Here is an 18380-nt window from a genome sequence, read left to right on the forward strand (position 1 = left end):
TACTATGCTGTATCGATTTTTCCCATCCCTAATATTTTTATGTAACAAAAAAAGCAGAAATGATGAATGATTTGGACTAATGGTTAAGATCAGAGGAATGAAGGTAAGGGATAATCACAGATATGTCAAAGTTTAGTCAGGATAATGCTATGAAATTGAAATCCAACACCCAAAATACAATGAAAGTAGAGATCTGATCCTCACTTTTAACTTGTGAAGAGCGTTGTGTGAAACCATCCCTGTTATTTCGCAGTAGTTAATTTCTGATATAGAAACTTGTCAAAGTTGACCCGAGGACAACAGGAGGATCGAGTATAAAGAGTGCTAAACTTAACCGTTTCGTGACCAGCTGTCACGCGCCAGTTAAGCCGGCAGTCACCGTGACTTTGTGGGATATCGTACGAATTGTGGTGCATAAGTTGTCATACGTTCATGAGAATGCGTTGCCCGGATGTACTGCGTTAATGCCACCGTTTACCGTTGACAGAGTGAGTCTCGTCCCTTTCAAAACTAAAAGTCACTGACGGCAGATCGGGGGAATTTAGCCAAAAGACGGACAGATGTTTGTTTGTATGTTTGTATCGGAGCAGCGCGGCTCAAGCGGGAAACTGGCATCAGAGCGGTTCGGCAACAAACGCTAGTTCGGCTTCTCCTGGAATATGTACAGATTGTTGGTGGTTGCCACAGCGATGATGTTGTCCAGAGGATGCCAGGCAGTGTGGAGGATCTTCTTGTTAAAGTCCAGACTGTCTACACTGATCTCGTCCTTTTTGCGCTTCCCGCCCGTGCTTACTTTGCGAGGTTTCAGGACCGATCGCGGCTTGCTGTTCTCCCGCGACGCCTCCAGGGTAACGTCCTGCCGGTAACCTCGGTCGAACATCCGGAAGAAGTTGTTGTAGGAGCCGGTCATCACAACGCTGCAGAGAGACAAAGCTCGGAGTTACGATGGATCATGTTGTTATAATGAAGCAAAAGGGGGTTCAGGCGCCATTTGAAAATAACCATCTTTTTAATCAACTTAACTCAGTAGTTTGTAGTAGTTTACTCTGCTTCTGACTGGCTAGTAGTCCTTACCTAGGTACTGTCAGGGCACGCCCTCATACTCTTCTTCTGACTGGCTAGTAGTCCTTACCTAGGTACTGTCAGGGCACGCCCTCATACTCTTCTTCTGACTGGCTAGTAGTCCTTACCTAGGTACTGTCAGGGCACGCCCTCATACTCTTCTTCTGACTGGCTAGTAGTCCTTACCTAGGTACTGTCAGGGCACGCCCTCATACTCTTCTTCTGACTGGCTAGTAGTCCTTACCTAGGTACTGTCAGGGGCCCTCATACTCTTCTTCTGACTGGCTAGTAGTCCTTACCTAGGTACTGTCAGGGCACGCCCTCATACTCTTCTTCTGACTGGCTAGTAGTCCTTACCTAGGTACTGTCAGGGCACGCCCTCATACTCTTCTTCTGACTGGCTAGTAGTCCTTATCTAGGTACTGTCAGGGCACGCCCTCATACTCTGCTTCTGACTGGCTAGTAGTCCTTCCCTAGGTACTGTCAGGGCACGCCAAGAATATATCAAGGGTTAAAGGACTTGTGTCTCAGCAGGATTTGGAACAACTTGTCCATGCTTTTATCTTCAGTAGACTTGACTACTGTAACGGTATCTTTACAGGTCTTCCTAAAAAATCAGACAGCTGCAGCTGATTCAGAACGCTGCTGCCCGAGTCCTCACTAAGACCAAGAAAGTGGATCACATCACTCCAGTACTGAAGTCTCTACACTGGCTTCCAGTGCCTCAAACAATTGATTTCAAAATACTTTTGCTGGTTTATAAATCACTAAACGGTTTAGGGCCGAAATACATTTCTGATCTGCTACTACACTATGAACCCACCCAGACCTCTCAGGTGGTCTGGGACAGGTCTGCTACACTATGAACCCACCCAGACCTCTCAGGTGGTCTGGGACAGGTCTGCTACACTATGACCCCACCCAAGACCTCTCAGGTGGTCTGGGACAGGTCTACTACACTATGACCCCACCCAAGACCTCTCAGGTGGTCTGGGACAGGTCTACTACACTATGAACCCACCCAAGACCTCTCAGGTGGTCTGGGACAGGTCTACTACACTATGAACCCACCCAAGACCTCTCAGGTGGTCTGGGACAGGTCTACTACACTATGAACCCACCCAAGACCTCTCAGGTGGTCTGGGACAGGTCTACTACACTATGAACCCACCCACGACCTCTCAGGTGGTCTGGGACAGGTCTACTACACTATGAACCCACCCAAGACCTCTCAGGTGGTCTGGGACAGGTCTACTACACTATGAACCCACCCAAGACCTCTCAGGTGGTCTGGGACAGGTCTGCTTGTTGTCCCCAGAGTCAGAACTAAACAGGGGGAAGAAGCAGCGTTCAGTTTCTATGCTCCACATATCTGGAACAAACTCTGCTTTTAACTGCTCTTTAATGTTTTATGTAAAGCACTTTGAGTTGCCCTGTTGCTGAAATGTGCTATACAAATAAAGCTGCCTTGCCTTCATACATCAACGCAGTCTGATGCTCTGCGCTGAGCAGATAACCACAGTAATTGATAAGGCCAGTGTTGTTGGACCGTTGCATCAAATAAGAGTCAGCCCAAAACATGTGCATGCGTCATGTATACTGGAAGTGTGGAGCATGATAAAGAAACCAAAGATACACATTTTACTTTCAGAACCTTGACATCTACCAGAGTAATAACAGTTCTCCAAAAGGCATCTTTTGACCCTGATATAATTGATCTAGAGCTGCAACTAATCTGGCAATTATCTTCTGGATGAATGGATCAGTTGTTTAGTCTATAAAATCAGAAAATGGTGAAAAAAATCTAATAAATGTGGATCAGTGTTTCCCCAAAAGCAAGAGATGACATCCTCAAATGTCTTGTTTTATCTACAACTCAAAGATATTCTGTCACAGAGGAGAGAAGAAACTAGAACATATTCACCTTTAACAAGCTGGAATCAGAGAAAAGATGACTCTGAATGGTTGGCTAATTGATTAATCTCTGCAGCTGTAAATAGATGTATAATAGATAAATAATATAATATAAAAAAGAGGGGTAGATACGCACCTGTCGTTGCCATTCCAGCAGCACTCAAACTTGTCGAAGATGCAGTCGTTCTCATAGAGGGAACACAATTTACTCCGGAGATACTCATGCACCTGTTTAAAGAAAGTTGTAGTTACAATCGACAGTTGTGCAAGAGAAGAAATAACAAGAATACTTGTATAAATGTCAGGCCTTTCACAATCCGTCTTAGCAACAGTTAGAGACCTGAAACGTTATTTCACAATATGATATATTGATTCTTTGGACGACGATACATATTTGATCTCAAAAAGTCTGCCACGGTAGGATTAGATTCATATTCAGGGGCCTGCGACCGATACGTCAGCCCATTTAACACAATCAGTTACGTTTATATACCGTATTTTCCGGACTATAAGTTGCACTTTTTTTCCTACTTTGGCTGGTCCTGCGACTTATAGCCAGGTGCGACTTATATATCAAAATATATATATAATTTAACATGTTTTTAAATGTTAATTCATACTGAAAACATGCAAACTCTGCGTACTCCAACAGACAAGTGTTATTTACATAAACTTCTGGTGTACTTATAAACTTTCCAATCCATCGTTTTATGAGTGCATAACCTGTTTGTACTAGTGTAGAAGTTGGGTATCATTTCGGGCATTATTAGTGGGGTCATTTACGAGATACAAACGTGGGTCCGTTAGCCTCTGCGCTAAGCTATTCAGCTGATAACGCTACTCTACGCTAACTCGCCCAATGGTAGACCCAGGTGAAAAAAGCTTCTGGGGGGGGTGTTTGGCTCGAGGTCATGCTGCAAAGGACCCTAGGGTGAAATTACTCTGAACCATCACTTTAAGCATGCAAGCATCTATCTATCTATCTATCTATCTATCTATCTATCTATCTACTGTATCTATCTATCTATCTATCTATCTATCTACTGTATCTATCTATCTATCTATCCATCTACTGTATCTATCTATCCATCTATCTACTGTATCTATCTATCTACTGTATCTATCTATCTATCCATCCATCTACTGTATCTATCTATCTATCCATCTACTGTATCTATCCATCTATCCATCTATCTACTGTATCTATCTATCTACTGTATCTATCTATCTATCCATCCATCTACTGTATCTATCTATCTATCCATCTACTGTATCTATCTATCTACCCATCCATCTACTGTATCTATCTATCTATCCATCTACTGTATCTATCCATCTATCTATCCATCTACTGTATCTATCTATCTATCCATCTATCCATCCATCTATCCATCTATCCATCTATCTATCTATCTCAAATGAATAACATTGAGGAGGCGACGCATCGTGATATCGAATCGATTCTCGAAATCGCGACATCAGTGAAGATTCACACCCCTAATATTTACATATCGATCCAGACTGATGTGTCGTTACCCTACCTGATACGTCTCTACTGGCCGGGACTCCATGTTGAGATCCCAGATCTTGACGGACAGGTAGTCGCGGGTCATCATGTAGCGTCCGCTGTGGCTGAACTTTACATCAGAGATGGACGAGATGATTTCAGAAAAGAACGAACGGTTGTTTGGATCCTCTGGCTCTTCAAACTCTTTAAAAAGAAAAGAATAAAAAAGGATGCAAGTCGTTAGTTCACCCTGGCTGCTATTAACTGAAACATGACATCATGACTTCACCACTTTCTAAAGCCAAGTGGCGTGTTATTGTCGTGGAAGTTTTCCTCTCAGCAGCAGAGTTAGTGATATTCATGATAAAATCAAAACGAATAACAACCGTTTGAGAATTAAACCAAAGTTTGGTCTTTGAGTAATTATTTACATTTGCAAATCAATCAAATCAAAATCAAATCAAACTTTATTTCTAAAGCACATTTAAAAACAAGCAAGTTGACCAAAGTGCTGTACATAGACATTTAAACAGTAAATAGTTAAAGTGCAACAGACAAATTTCAACACCTATCATGCTGGATTAAAAGCTAAGGAATAAAGATGTGTTTTAAGTTGGCTTTAAAACTAAAAGGCTGGGGGCCAGTCTAACTTGAAGAGGCAATGCATTCCACAGTTTAGGTGCTGCAACTGAGAAAGCTCGATCCCCTCTGCTCTTGAGCCGTGTTTTAGGAACAACAAGAAGAGACTGGTTTGCGGACCTCAAGGACCTAGACGGAGCATGTGGCTTTAACAGCTCCGTAATATAAACAGGAGCTAGTCCATGAAGAGCTTTAAAACGAACAACAGAATCTTAAAATCGATTCTAAAGCTAACAGGCAGCCAGTGAAGAGAGGCTAAAATAGGGGTGATATGTTCGGACCGAGTTCCCGTGAGTGAGGCGAGCGGCAGCATTTTGAACTAATTGAAGACGAAAAGGAGGCCTGGCTGGCACCTACATACAGAGCATTGCAATAGTCAAGGCGTGTTGTGATAAACGCGATGTATGACCCTTCGAAGTCTCGCGAAGGATAAGAGTGACTCGAAAGTCACTCTTATCTTAAATGGAGAGAAAACACAGTTTCAAAAGGTACACGCAGCACAACTGAAAATGTCTTTCTAACCTAAAGTCTAAATATCCACACATCATATAGTGAAAACCTCTGTTAAGCCACCCCTCTAACTTTATCTTTTAGCCTGGCCGTAGTTGAAAAGAGGACATCACCAAAAGTCAAACCATCCTCACCTTCCCCTCTGCTCTCTGTTCCCAACATTACCCTAAACAACAGTTTTATCTCAGGAGGCAGAAGCCTACGTAGTTCTCACTGTCGTAAACAGTCATCGGCCTTCTCCACTTCTATCTAAGCAAAAAGACAACAATGTGAGAAGGTTCAGGCTAGTAAAACTAAGTAACTCTACTAGGCTATAGTTGACGGCTGTGGCTGTTTCCCTCTCTGGTGCTTTGAAAGTCTACAGGAAGGAGCAGGATTTTGTGGAGGTTTAAAACAATCTTTAAACGAATGGTTAATATCATTAAACAAATGGTTAAAATAAAATTTGCCACCACATTATCTGTACGCATTTTTAGCTATCGCCGTGTATTTACAGGTTGCAGACTGATCTCAATAAGTTGTGTATGTATGACAACCAGCCAGTTCGTTTGCCATTTTGGCGCATTATCAAGACGCATTATCTCTTTCAGGACAGTTGGGTTTAGGAAAATGTGACACGCGGGACACAAGTCCTGTGTTTGACCCATCCTCCACCCCGACTGACCTTCCTACGCCGATTTTCGGCCTTTCGTACTAAATTCACACGCAATCGCAAGGTAATGGAACTCAACGGAGGCCAAACTGCGTTGATAAACACGCTAAAAGGTGACAATGCGTCTTGATAACACGCCAATAATGGCATACCAATTGGCGTGTCATACATACAGTACAGGCCAAAAGTTTGGACACACCTTCTCATTCAATGTGTTTCCTTTTTATTTTCATGACTATTTACATTGTAGATTCTCACTGAAGGCATCAAAACTATGAATGAACACATATGGAATTATGTACTTAACAAAAAAGTGTGAAATAATAATATTTTAGATTCTTCAAAGTAGCCACCCTTTGCTTTTTTTATTAATAAGGGAAAAACTTCCACTAATGAACCCTGACAAAGCACACCTGTGAAGGTAAAACCATTTCAGGTGACTACCTCATGAAGCTCATTGAGAGAACACCAAGGGTTTGCAGAGTTATCAAAAAAAGCAAAGGGTGGCTACTTTGAAGAATCTAAAATATAAGATATAATATATATAATATAATGTTTTCAGTTATTTCACACTTTTTTGTTAAGTACATAATTCCATATGTGTTCATTCATAGTTTTGATGCCTTCAGTGAGAATCTACAATGTAAATAATCATGAAAATAAAAAGGAAACACATTGAATGAGAAGGTGTGTCCAAACTTTTGGCCTGTACTGTACGCTACTTGGTTTTGGTACCGAAACCCGGTTCGACTATGGAACCGGTTCCTACGCAACCGGTGGGAATCGGACCGGATTAGAACGCAATTTCCGGTTCCACTTAAAAGTGTCGACTGAAATATTTTCCCTCTGTCGCTCTGAAACGGATGTAAAAATATCTCACTTTCTCTGTAGTCTACCGTAAATATAGGCTACTTTTAAAAATGCCACATTTCCCTCTCTGGGCTCACCGAAACGGACTTAAACCATATTAAGGCCGGGACACATATAGCCGACGGCCGACCGTTGACAGGAAACCCCGTCGATGTGATCAGTCGCGTCCCCGAGGTCCAAAAAACTGCCACAGAACAGACCAAAAAGACGAGAGGAGACGAGACGTAATACATCTCTATAACAGCAGGCGGTGCTATTCTTTAATGTCGCCCAAGAAATGAAAACCGGCAGCTGATTGGACGAACGCGTCACATGGGTTCGTTTTCTCCGGATATTGAGAGCCAGACTGTCATGGCGGCTCGTTCAGAATACGATATCTCATGTTGGACTGAAACAGTTCACCGAGACGTGTTTCTGAAAACATTTTAAGCGAGAAATAGGCCGTGCTAAATCTGTCTTCATTTCAGCTCAACAAAGGTCAGTTTAAAAGATTTTCATCAGATTTTGAGAGACTCTAGTCACCTCATTGCGCTCGTCATTTCCGGGTGAGTCCCGACTTCCCTGCCGCCGACCGAACACGTCAGGTCGGCCAAAATGAACGCCGACAGCCGCCGACAGCCGCCGACAGCCCCCCCCCCCCCAGACGGACGACGGCGCTGGACACAATGAACAGATTAGAGTCACTGACCTCGCCAGACTGTCCCACGGCCGATAATCGGGTTAATGTGTCCCGGGCCTTAACCGTTCACTCAACGGTAATATATTGTTAAATTTAAATCATTTAATAAAAAATAACCTCTATAAAAAAAAAAGAGCCTTTTATGTCATTTTTCAGTTTTTCCAAGAATCTGAATCATTTTAAAAGTACCAAACGATACCCGACCCTATGTAACGCCACTTCATGAGATCAGTCCGACTGAAAAGACAACCTACGGTCTTTAACGTTTCGGCTTACGTTTGGCGTGCTTGTCACACAGCGCCGAGGCCCTCATGTCACACAGCCGGATGGTGCCCTTGCTGCTGCTGTAGACGAAAGTGTTGCACTGGTTCGGGTGGAACTCCACCGCTGTGATCACCTCCGTCAGCTCCTCCATGTTGGCTGGCTTAATGTCAACAATATCTGAAGACGTGAGGTTAAGGGCCAAGGGCTAAACACACATTTCACACAACTTTAAAAAAAAAAGGGAATAAAATCAAACAAACTAGAACAAACTTAGCCTGCTATTGACCCAGTGGCCCAAAAGGTTTCGCTTTGGCAATTGTTCAGCAAATATAGATTTTCAAAAGCTTGACATAGTTTCCAAAATTAGTTAGGTGTCACCTATTTCCTATTTCACCTGCTGGCAAATGTCTTTGTTTGAAGGGATTGGACATGCAGGCAGAGTGTGGAAGTAAACGTAGCAAAAGATATTTGTTTTTAAGATTATTTTTTTTAAGCTTTTATTGACAGGATAGCATGAAGAAAGGAAAGGGAGGAGAGAGAGAGAGAGAGGGGAGGAGGGAGAGAGGAGAGAGGGGGAGGAGGAGAGGAGGAGGAGGAGGAGGAGGAGGAGAGGGAGAGAGAGAGAGAGAGAGAGAGAGAGAGGGGAGAGGAGAGAGAGAGAGAGAGAGAGAGAGAGAGGGGAGAGAGAGAGAGAGGGGAGAGAGAGAGAGAGGGGAGAGAGAGAGAGGAGGAGAGAGAGAGGAGAGAGAGAGAGGGGAGAGAGAGAGAGAGAGAGAGAGAGGAGAGAGAGGAGAGAGAGGAGAGAGAGAGAGAGAGAGAGGAGAGAGAGAGAGAGAGAGGAGAGAGAGAGAGAGAGAGAGAGGAGAGAGAGAGAGAGAGAGAGGAGAGAGAGAGAGAGAGAGAGAGAGAGAGGGGAGAGAGAGAGAGAGGAGAGAGAGAGAGAGAGAGAGAGAGAGAGAGAGAGAGGAGAGAGAGAGAGAGAGAGAGGGGAGAGAGAGAGAGAGAGGGGAGAGAGAGAGAGAGAGAGAGAGAGAGAGAGAGAGAGGGACGAAATGCAGCAAACACCAGGAGGAGGGTCTGAGCTAGTCCACACAGCATTCTGGGATGGGAGAGAAACACGCTCTGTGTTTATCGGCATTTCTTTAAACCAATCACAATCATCTTGGGCCGAGTTAAGCTCCGGACGGAGCCACGGTGCCTCTGCTAAATAGCCTCTGGAAGGAACTTGTTTTGGTGGAACATGTAGACGTTCAAAAGTAGTTTTAGTCGTGCGACAGAAAGCTCAGATTGGACAGACAGTCTAGCTAGCTGTCTGGATTTACCCTGCAGAGATCTGAGGAGCAGATAACCATTTCCGTCGGCAACGGAGCAATCCCAGAACTGGAAAGTCATCGATATAGACTAAACTTCAGTTAAAATGTGGACTGTGTAGAAGTTAAATAATCCTTACTTTGTGGACATCTGGTGGTAGACTCAGATATGACACTGTGGTGTACACCTTTTGCCTTTAAACAGGGTCTACTTTTTTTTAAAAACACATCCGCACAGAGCTTTAGAAAATCACTGTCTGTATGGCCTTACATAATGAATAAGATTAATTATCTTAACATGGAAGAGAAAAATATGCAGTGACAAAGCTACCTCATAGAAAAGCAGGACATATTTCACACCCTGCATGTACAGAAAAAAAGAAAACTACTAAAAAGGCATCAAATGTACACATTTAACTTAAGTTAAAATATAGACGACGTTAAAGCTACTCTGGGTAGAAGCTTAGGATAAAACCAAGAAAAATGCCTCCTCATTCAATACCCAATTACAGTACCTAAGGTAGACCTGCCTGCAGCTCAGGCTGGAAACCTGTACGTTTATCTATCCTGCTTCCGTTACAAATCTGCGGGGACCAATCACAAACTGGCTTATCCACCTGGCGCGCTATTGGCCGGTTTAACCCGATGACGATAGAGAAGCGACCAAGCAGCTTCTTGTTTACATTCAACATGGTGTAAATACCGTATATCACTTTCATGTTTTTTTGCACAACCTGCGAAAAATCGCTCGATGCCATTAGTGCTTCTGCAAACCGCTGATCATTGATTGGCTGAAGGACTGTCCAATTGCATACAGAGTAATTTAAACTACGCCCGTTGATCACGCCTCTTGTGCGGTAGAAAATACAGAGCAGACTCCCCAGACTAATGTTCAATCTTAAGCTTGGTCTGGTGATAGCCAGACTAGTATCTAAGGAGTAAATCTCATCAGCGTCAGTGAGCCAATCAGCACGCAGCATGCTTCCACCAAGCTCTAATAAGGTTTGTGATTGACTGTCTAACGTTACACGCAGGAAAAACTTGACATTACACGTAGTAGGAGCTGAAACATAGATAAAAATGATTTGTGCTGTAATGTGTAATGTTATTTATTTTTGCTTTATAAAATAGATACTGTAAAAAGTATTCGTTCAGGAACCGGTATCAAAGTCACGGTACTGTCATAGAACGAGAAAGGTGTGTCAGGGCTCTTAGTCTAACGAAAAATGACAATAAATATATCAGGGGCTACAGAAGATGATGGAGCTGCGTGGAATCAGAGGAGGAAAGGATACTGAAGCTGCGATCGGTGATCTCCAGGTTCCACAGGTTAATGCGCAGGTCGCTCGCCGACAGGTCGGCCCAGCGCGCGTGACTTGAGATGGAGTTGACGAGTATAGGGGGGGGCGCGACGCCACCACTCGGGCTCCCCACCATCAGGTCCATGGGCCTGAATACTGGTACCTGGGGGAGAGGAGTTGGGAGAGTCGCACTTTAATTTCAGGGAAAATCTAAATTGTCTATTTTTTAAAGTGCTCATATTATGCTTTTTTCCCTTTTCCTTTATAGCCGTGTTAACAGCTTAGTCAGAATATTGTATTTTTCAGAATAAGAGCAAAAACTGGAAAATTAGGTGCATTTAAAACGTAGAGTTTACTGTAGTTAACTGTCCTTTAAACAAAAAGGATCTAGCCTGTTAACTGTGTTAACGGCTAGTCTGGTAAACTGAGTCTATATTTAGAAACTACTCAATAAATATAGATCAGTGTGTCCCAAACTGAAGGATGCACATGATGACCAGGGAGGAACATGTGGAGTCAAGCTGTCAGAATCAATATATAATATCGCATAACAAGTACTAAAACACAGCTAATGAAAGCATAATTAGCAATACGTACAGTATGTGGTCAACATTATTGGGACAGTGATAAAGCATTTTATTTTATACACACCCGTAGTGTTGTGACAGTATTGAGATCTCTGTACCGCCCGTCTTCCTCCTTCAAATTGTAGCCTTCTGGTCTCTTGTCCCGCTCGCTGATTTTCCACAGCTTTATGGTTTTGTCTGCCAACGAGAAAGAGCAGAGATCAAGAAAGAGTCATCTTCAATAACAAAAGAACCTGCATTCATTTAGACGACTGTCTCCAGAGGACAGATGAAAAGGTTTCAGTGTAAAGGGACTAAATATTACCGACTCATACTGTCTACAGCAGTGTTTCTCAAATGGCTGGTACGTGTCCCCTTAGGGGTACTCTGGAGGACTACATGGGGTACGTGTCCCCTTAGGGGTACTCTGGAGGACTGCAGTGGGTACGTGTCCCCTTAGGGGTACTCTGGAGGCCTGCAGGGGGTACGTGTCCCCCTAGGGGTACTTTGGAGGCCTGCAGGGGGTACGTGTCCCCCTAGGGGTACTTTGGAGGCCTGCAGGGGGTACGTGTCCCCCTAGGGGTACTCTGGAGGACTGCAGGGGGTACGTGTCCCCCTAGGGGTACTTTGGAGGCCTGCAGTGGGTACGTGTCCCCCTAGGGGTACTCTGGAGGACTGCAGTGGGTACGTGTCCCCCTAGGGGTACTCTGGAGGACTACATGGGGTACGTGTCCCCCCTAGGGGTACTCTGGAGGACTACATGGGGTACGTGTCCCCCCTAGGGGTACTCTGGAGGACTACAGGGGGTACGTGTCCCCCTAGGGGTACTCTGGAGGACTACATGGGTACAGGGGGTACGTGTCCCCCTAGGGGTACTCTGGAGGACTGCAGTGGGTACGTGTCCCCCTAGGGGTACTCTGGAGGACTACATGGGGTACGTGTCCCCCCTAGGGGTACTTTGGAGGACTGCAGGGGGGAAGTGTCCCCCTAGGGGTACTCTGGAGGACTACAGGGGGTACGTGTCCCCCTAGGGGTACTCTGGAGGACTACAGGGAGTATGTGTCCCCCTAGGGGTACTCTGGAGGACTACAGGGGGTACGTGTCCCCCTAGGGGTACTCTGGAGGACTACATGGGGTACGTGTCCCCCCTAGGGGTACTTTGGAGGACTGCAGGGGGGAAGTGTCCCCCTAGGGGTACTCTGGAGGACTACAGGGGGTACGTGTCCCCCTAGGGGTACTCTGGAGGACTACAGGGGGTACGTGACTTTTTTGCAAAATGTTTTTCAGTTACTAAATTAGTTAGTCCCTTTCTTCAAAGTTTTTGTCACCGTTTCTATATTTTGTCACATTTTTTTGAAGATTATCTCATTTGTTTTGACCCGTTCTTCCTTTTTTTTCTTCAAAGTTTGTGTCTCTTTTTTCAAAGTTTGTCACTTATTTGAATTTGTGGTCACTTGTGTCGCCTTCCTTCTTTCTACGGTTACTATTTTCGACCTATTCTTGCCTTACTTCCTTCTTTCTACTATCTTATTAACCAAGTTTTTGTCTCCCTTTTCCATCAGTTCATCAATGTGTTCCACGTCCAAGGCTGTTGTTTACTAAATCTATCGCTGACTGCGCTGTATTCTTCCTCTTTATAGAGACTTTTTTTTTTTTCTACCAAAAATTATTTGCGCTGGTTAAATGTAAATGGACTGTTTTTATGTAGCACTTTTCTAGTCTTAACGACTACTCAAAGCGCTTTAACACAGTACAGGCCGAGGCTGCCGTACAAGGTGCCGCCTGCTCATCAGATAAACACACATTTACACTCCGATGCGCAGCATCGGGGGCAACTCGGGGTTCAGTGTCTTGCCCAAGGACACTTCGACATGGGACTGCAGGGCCAGGGATCGAACCACCAACCTTCCGACTGGCAGGCCGCTCTGCCACTGAGCCACAGCTGCCCCACATGGCTTTAAAAAAAACTGTTCAAAGGGGGAACATTATTGAAAAAAAGCTTGAGAACCAGTGGTCTACAGAGTAGAATAAACTGGATTACTAACCGTTTGTAGACAGAAGGAACTGTGCTGCGTTTTTCTGAGGCAGCCATCGGATCTTGTTGATCTTCTCCTCGATCTCGAGGCTTTTCAGGTAGTCAAACTCCGGCTCGTGGCTCTGGAAGGTGCTGTAAACATTGTACTCTCCTCTGCACTGCGGCTGATTCTTACTCTGAACAACGACAGACAGCAGATCAGTTTCTCTTATTAAATGTGGAAAAAAAAACAACACAATTCCTACGTTCAGACTGCAGGCATTTCCGATTTGTTTCTCAAATTGGATCTTAAGACAGCTTGTTCGCATATTATACGTTATTTGCAAATGATGAGATCGGATTTGTGTGTCCAGACATCACCAATCTATCCACGGGTTGTTGTGGCAACGGCGTGGGCGTCCGTGTAGCTACGTGGACGCTTTAGAAACGGAGGTCCATCATTTTCCCCTCAAATCAACGGGCAGTTGTTCTCGATAGCGCTCTGCTTGCAGCAACGTCTGCTCGGCACTTCCGTCACTCTGGTCGTCATTCTGCGTCGCATTGCGAGTAACATTAAGCATTATGTGTGAGTTGCCTCTTTGGCGAAATGCTCGCCAATATTATGAAAGGTAAAACCAAGGGGTAAAGCTGCGCTGGGACCGACGTCGTGGAAGCAAGTAATACGCTGGCTCGGACAACAGAGCCTCTGTGTTTTTATTTCACTATCTGCTTAAGTACGAGCGCATGATTCTCAGCTACACAAGAGACTCAAAAGACATTTTGAAATCCGATATGAGCAGCCAGAGCTTCCAGACTGAGAAATCGCATATGTAGAAATCCAACTGGAATCGCATTTCAAACCACTCCAAATGTAGCCTAGTAATCTAGACCCCCCTAGCGGCAGCAAATGTAATTTGCAGCCAGGGTCAGTCTAGCAACTCTCAGTTGGCTTGCGAGCTGGAAAAAACTAAATCTAGTCAGGCCAATCACATCGTGTATAGAGTCAGAGGGCGGGCTTAACATAATTACGGCAGAGTTGCGATGGTTGCGCGTGAATTCCCTGCTACTTAAAAACAAAGAAGATGGCTGCTGCTGCTGGAGAACAGCAGGCTTTGGAATCGGCTTTGGAATCGCCTTTGGAATCGGCTTTGGAAGACTTGGCACTGAACGGCACTGAAGTCATTCTTAAAAAAGGAAGATGTGTTCGGAATTTAAAGTTGAATCTATCAGCTAGCGTTGCTCTGATTGGTTGGAGCGCTATCCTATTGCGTGCAGAGGGAATTTGAAAGACAACCGTTGATCCCGCCCCTCAGATTGAGCCCTGACCAATGGTGAGTTCCAAGACCCCAACATCTGGATGTGGGTCTGGCTCGTCAGGCTACTCCAAATGTGCTTTGAATCACATTTCATGTTTTTGCATGCTGTCCAGACTTTCTAAAATCAATCTAGATATGCCCAAAAAAACGGGTTTGGGCCGGCAGTCTGAACCAGGCCCTTAGCTGAGTGAGATAAGTCACCCAAATCTTACCTCTGGCTCCTGCTGAAAGATGACAACACGACCCCCCTTGTCTCCCGTAGCCAGCAGCTCCCCAGAGTGGTTGAATTCAACAGTAGAAATGATGTCAGCTGTGGATAAAGGAGTGTCATTAGAAGTCAAGTACAAGTTTTTATATTTCTGTTGCTGCATCAGGGAGCCTATTGTTTAAACTTGAGGTGTGTTCACTTTTCAGGTTTGACGAAAGGTTTCCTCGCAGTGATGCACAACTGACTTCCAGCAGCGTTAAACAAATTGTACGTTTGCTCCTGTTTTGTCCATCTTTCAGAGTTGACAACACAACAGAGCTGTGACACACACACACACACACACACACACACACACACACACACACACACACACACACACACACACACACACACACACACACACACACACTGCAGTGTGAACTCAAGTCTACTGAACGATCTCGGAAGACAAAAACAGACTGCCATTTTCAGCTATTCTGCACTTTTCAAAGACACTCATCACATCCTACAACACAACAATCGATCCCTGTTTACAGGCTGGCACTATTCTGAGCGAGCGCAATCCTTAATATAGACTCTGGCGTTAACGCAGCACACAGAGTGCCTGATACGATCTGACTCCATACAAACTCTCACATAAAGCAAAAGAGGGGCTATGCATTGACAAAAACAAGGCTCACATTTATACTTGTTCTCAGACAGAATTTAAAGTAAAGAGGGTTAGCCTGTTACACGTAAATAAGTCCATCACATACTGTTAACATATGTGCTTAACTCCCAGGACAATGGGAAAAGGGGCGGTTACAATCCACCACTGTTTTTTTTCTTCTGTTCCTGTTCATATAAGAAGCAATTATCCCCATCTACTGTGTTATTATTCTCACTTCCACCAGTATCTAGCCATGCAGGCACAGACATCACTGTCATCTGTGGTTTCCAGTTTGGAACTACTGTTTGGTAGAAAAGAGTTTAATGAAAATTTGTCCTGTATCTCGAAAATAATAAGAAACTTTGTCAAAACAATGATGTAGCATCCTCATTGTTTTGTTCCTCAAAATAACAACGTAGTTAAAGTACATTTTGTTGAAGTTCCTCATTATTTTGAGAAACGTTCTCATTATAGGTGACTTAAAGGATCTTTTATTACATCACGCTGGCACAAAGCGGCTTCCGTAACTGCTGACAATTTTGCCAAAACATAGATGAACGTTGTTAGCTGTCCGCCAGTTTATTTAACCAGTCTGTAACAGACTTTTAACATTTACTCACTTAACTCAAAGTATGTGTGTGTGTGTGTGTGTGTGTGTGTGTGTGTGTGTGTGTGTGTGTGTGTGTGTGTGTGTGTGAGTATATGTGTGTAGGTGTGTGATTGTGTCTGTGTGTATGTGTGCGTTTATAGGTGTGTGTGTGCGAGTGTATATATGTTTGTAGGTGTGTGTGTGTTTGTGTGTGTGTGACTGTATGTGTGTGTCTGTACATGTGTAGGTGTGTGTGAGTGTGTGTGTGTTTGTAGGTGTGCGTGTAGGTGTGTATGTGTGTGAGTGTATAGGTGTGTGTGAGTATATGTGTGTAGGTGTGTGATTGTGTCTGTGTGTATGTGTGCGTTTATAGGTGTGTGTGTGCGTGTGTATATATGTTTGTAGGTGTGTGTGTGTTTGTGTGTGAGTGAGTGTGACTGTATGTGTGTCTGTACATGTGTAGGTGTGTGCGAGTGTGTGTGTGTTTGTAGGTGTGCGTGTAGGTGCGTATACTGCAAACAGGCAAATTAAAGCTCTGAAATAGCGACGACTCATTGCATGAAACCCCAAACAAAAAAGTGTAGCAGTAGCATTGAAGCTAACGTCAAAACAACCTGCACAGGACGCCAGTCAGACAGTAGCAGGTTAGCTAGCTACAGTTCAGGGACCACAACATGCACTTACCTTCAGCGACATCGTCATCTATCGCTCCTTTAACTTGGGAGAAGCACCACTGCACATCACTGGTCCCACCACCGGCTCCTGCACGGAACACAAATCCAAGTTTTTACCAAAACACACCACCATAACAAGACAACTTCACACGCGTTAGCACGATGCTAACTTAGCTAACTGAAGCTAAAAATCAGTAATAGAACAACAAGGCCGCGCGCTACTTCGTATTTATTAATATATATTGACCGGCGTAGCTAGCTAGATGTTAACTGCTGAATAACAATTAATCTGATAGTCTTTTCTCTGTAGTTTACCTGCCATGAGGGTATCTCTGTAGCGGGCTCGGGGCCCGGACTGGAGCAACTGACCCGGGTCGGCAGTTGGTTCTGACCGGGGAGCAGTTGGAAGCCGTTGGAAGGGACAAACCAAGGGGCTGTTGCTGTGGAAACTCCGACAAAGGCCGTACAAGTCGTCGGCCCAGTTGATAAAGAAAGACACGAAACAGATTCACCCAAAGAAAGTAAACTACAATCTTCAGTTAGACTTTGCTCTCTACTTTGAGATTTCCCTCGCCTCTGCCTCTCCCAGCGTTTCAAAATGGCGCAACGCGGGCGGCGTTCACTGTCAGCATTCATCGAACAGAGGGCGGTGATAGTGCACCGCCACCGTGACATTAATCTGGACAACGATCTTTTTCCAGTCCCCGGAGTCCACACAGTTAATTGATCAATATCGCGTTTAATTTTAAATTAAAAGTTATAAGGACTTTATAATTATATGTATTTTTTATTTTAAGAAAACCCTGTAATGCCTAAACTCCGCCCATGTGGATTGTTGCGGTGAAGAAAAACGAACAAACCCGCGCACCCAGAGTTAGTTTTTTTTCGTCTCATTTGTTATGAAGTTTAATTTAGAAAATATAGATTTCATTTAGAAAATATAGACTTACTTTTAACATTTAAAAGATTAAAATCAAGTGGTAACGAAAGATAATTCAAATATTAATCATAATATGTTATGTCAATAATTAATAGTTAATTCACTTTTAAATAAACCACTTTTCTTTTCACCTGGGTTCCAATCATAGACTGTAGCTTTACTACCATACTATTTAGTATGCCAGAAAAAGATTTAGTATGTCCCAATACATATGCAGTATGCCAAAAATACCAGAATGTCCTACATCGGATTCTGCAGTATGCAAGCCAGCATCATGGCTGCATACCAATTCTCATACTTTTTCTTTTTACTTTTAGTACCTACAGCAGCTGCCCTGACAAAGTACGTCCTGATTTCATGCATTCTGCATGCAACAGTACTTTGTCAGGGCAGCTGCAGCTGTACGTAAAAAGAAAAAGTATGAGATTTGGTACGCAGCCTTATTGTTTCCGGTGACTTGCCTTTGAGCTTCCACAGAATATATTGTTAATGATTTATCAGATGATAAGGACATCAACAGACAGTGTCACAAGCATAGACAGTATATATAAACTGGACCACCAGACCCCGTGTCTCTGGACGGAGACCAGTGAAGGATATCAGAAGTCTCTTTCCCGGTGCTGGCTGAGCGTTACTGAGCAGCCTCCAACTGAGCTTGAAGACGTAGATGTGACGTGAGCAACCTGTCTGAAAGTGTGAAGTCTTCTGGTAGCTGT

The 18380-nt window shown here is 44.1% G+C and overlaps 1 protein-coding gene across 1 annotated transcript; it reads right to left on the bottom strand.

Annotated features, from left to right (window-relative positions):
• Nucleotides 1-17327, bottom strand: ppp2r2aa (protein phosphatase 2, regulatory subunit B, alpha a). The gene is made up of 10 exons (XM_039803996.1): nucleotides 17040-17327; nucleotides 16735-16812; nucleotides 14817-14914; nucleotides 13320-13485; nucleotides 11360-11472; nucleotides 10703-10871; nucleotides 8110-8274; nucleotides 4518-4687; nucleotides 3113-3204; nucleotides 1-917 (listed from the first exon to the last, which is right to left on the bottom strand). The coding sequence occupies exons 1-10, from the start codon at nucleotides 17044-17046 to the stop codon at nucleotides 638-640; spliced, it is 1338 nt and encodes a 445-aa protein (XP_039659930.1). The 5' UTR covers nucleotides 17047-17327; the 3' UTR covers nucleotides 1-637.
• Between the last annotated feature and the right edge of the window lie 1053 nt (nucleotides 17328-18380).

The sequence above is a fragment of the Perca fluviatilis genome, chromosome 6, assembly GCF_010015445.1.
Source record: "Perca fluviatilis chromosome 6, GENO_Pfluv_1.0, whole genome shotgun sequence".
Taxonomy (NCBI): Eukaryota; Metazoa; Chordata; class Actinopteri; order Perciformes; family Percidae; genus Perca; species Perca fluviatilis.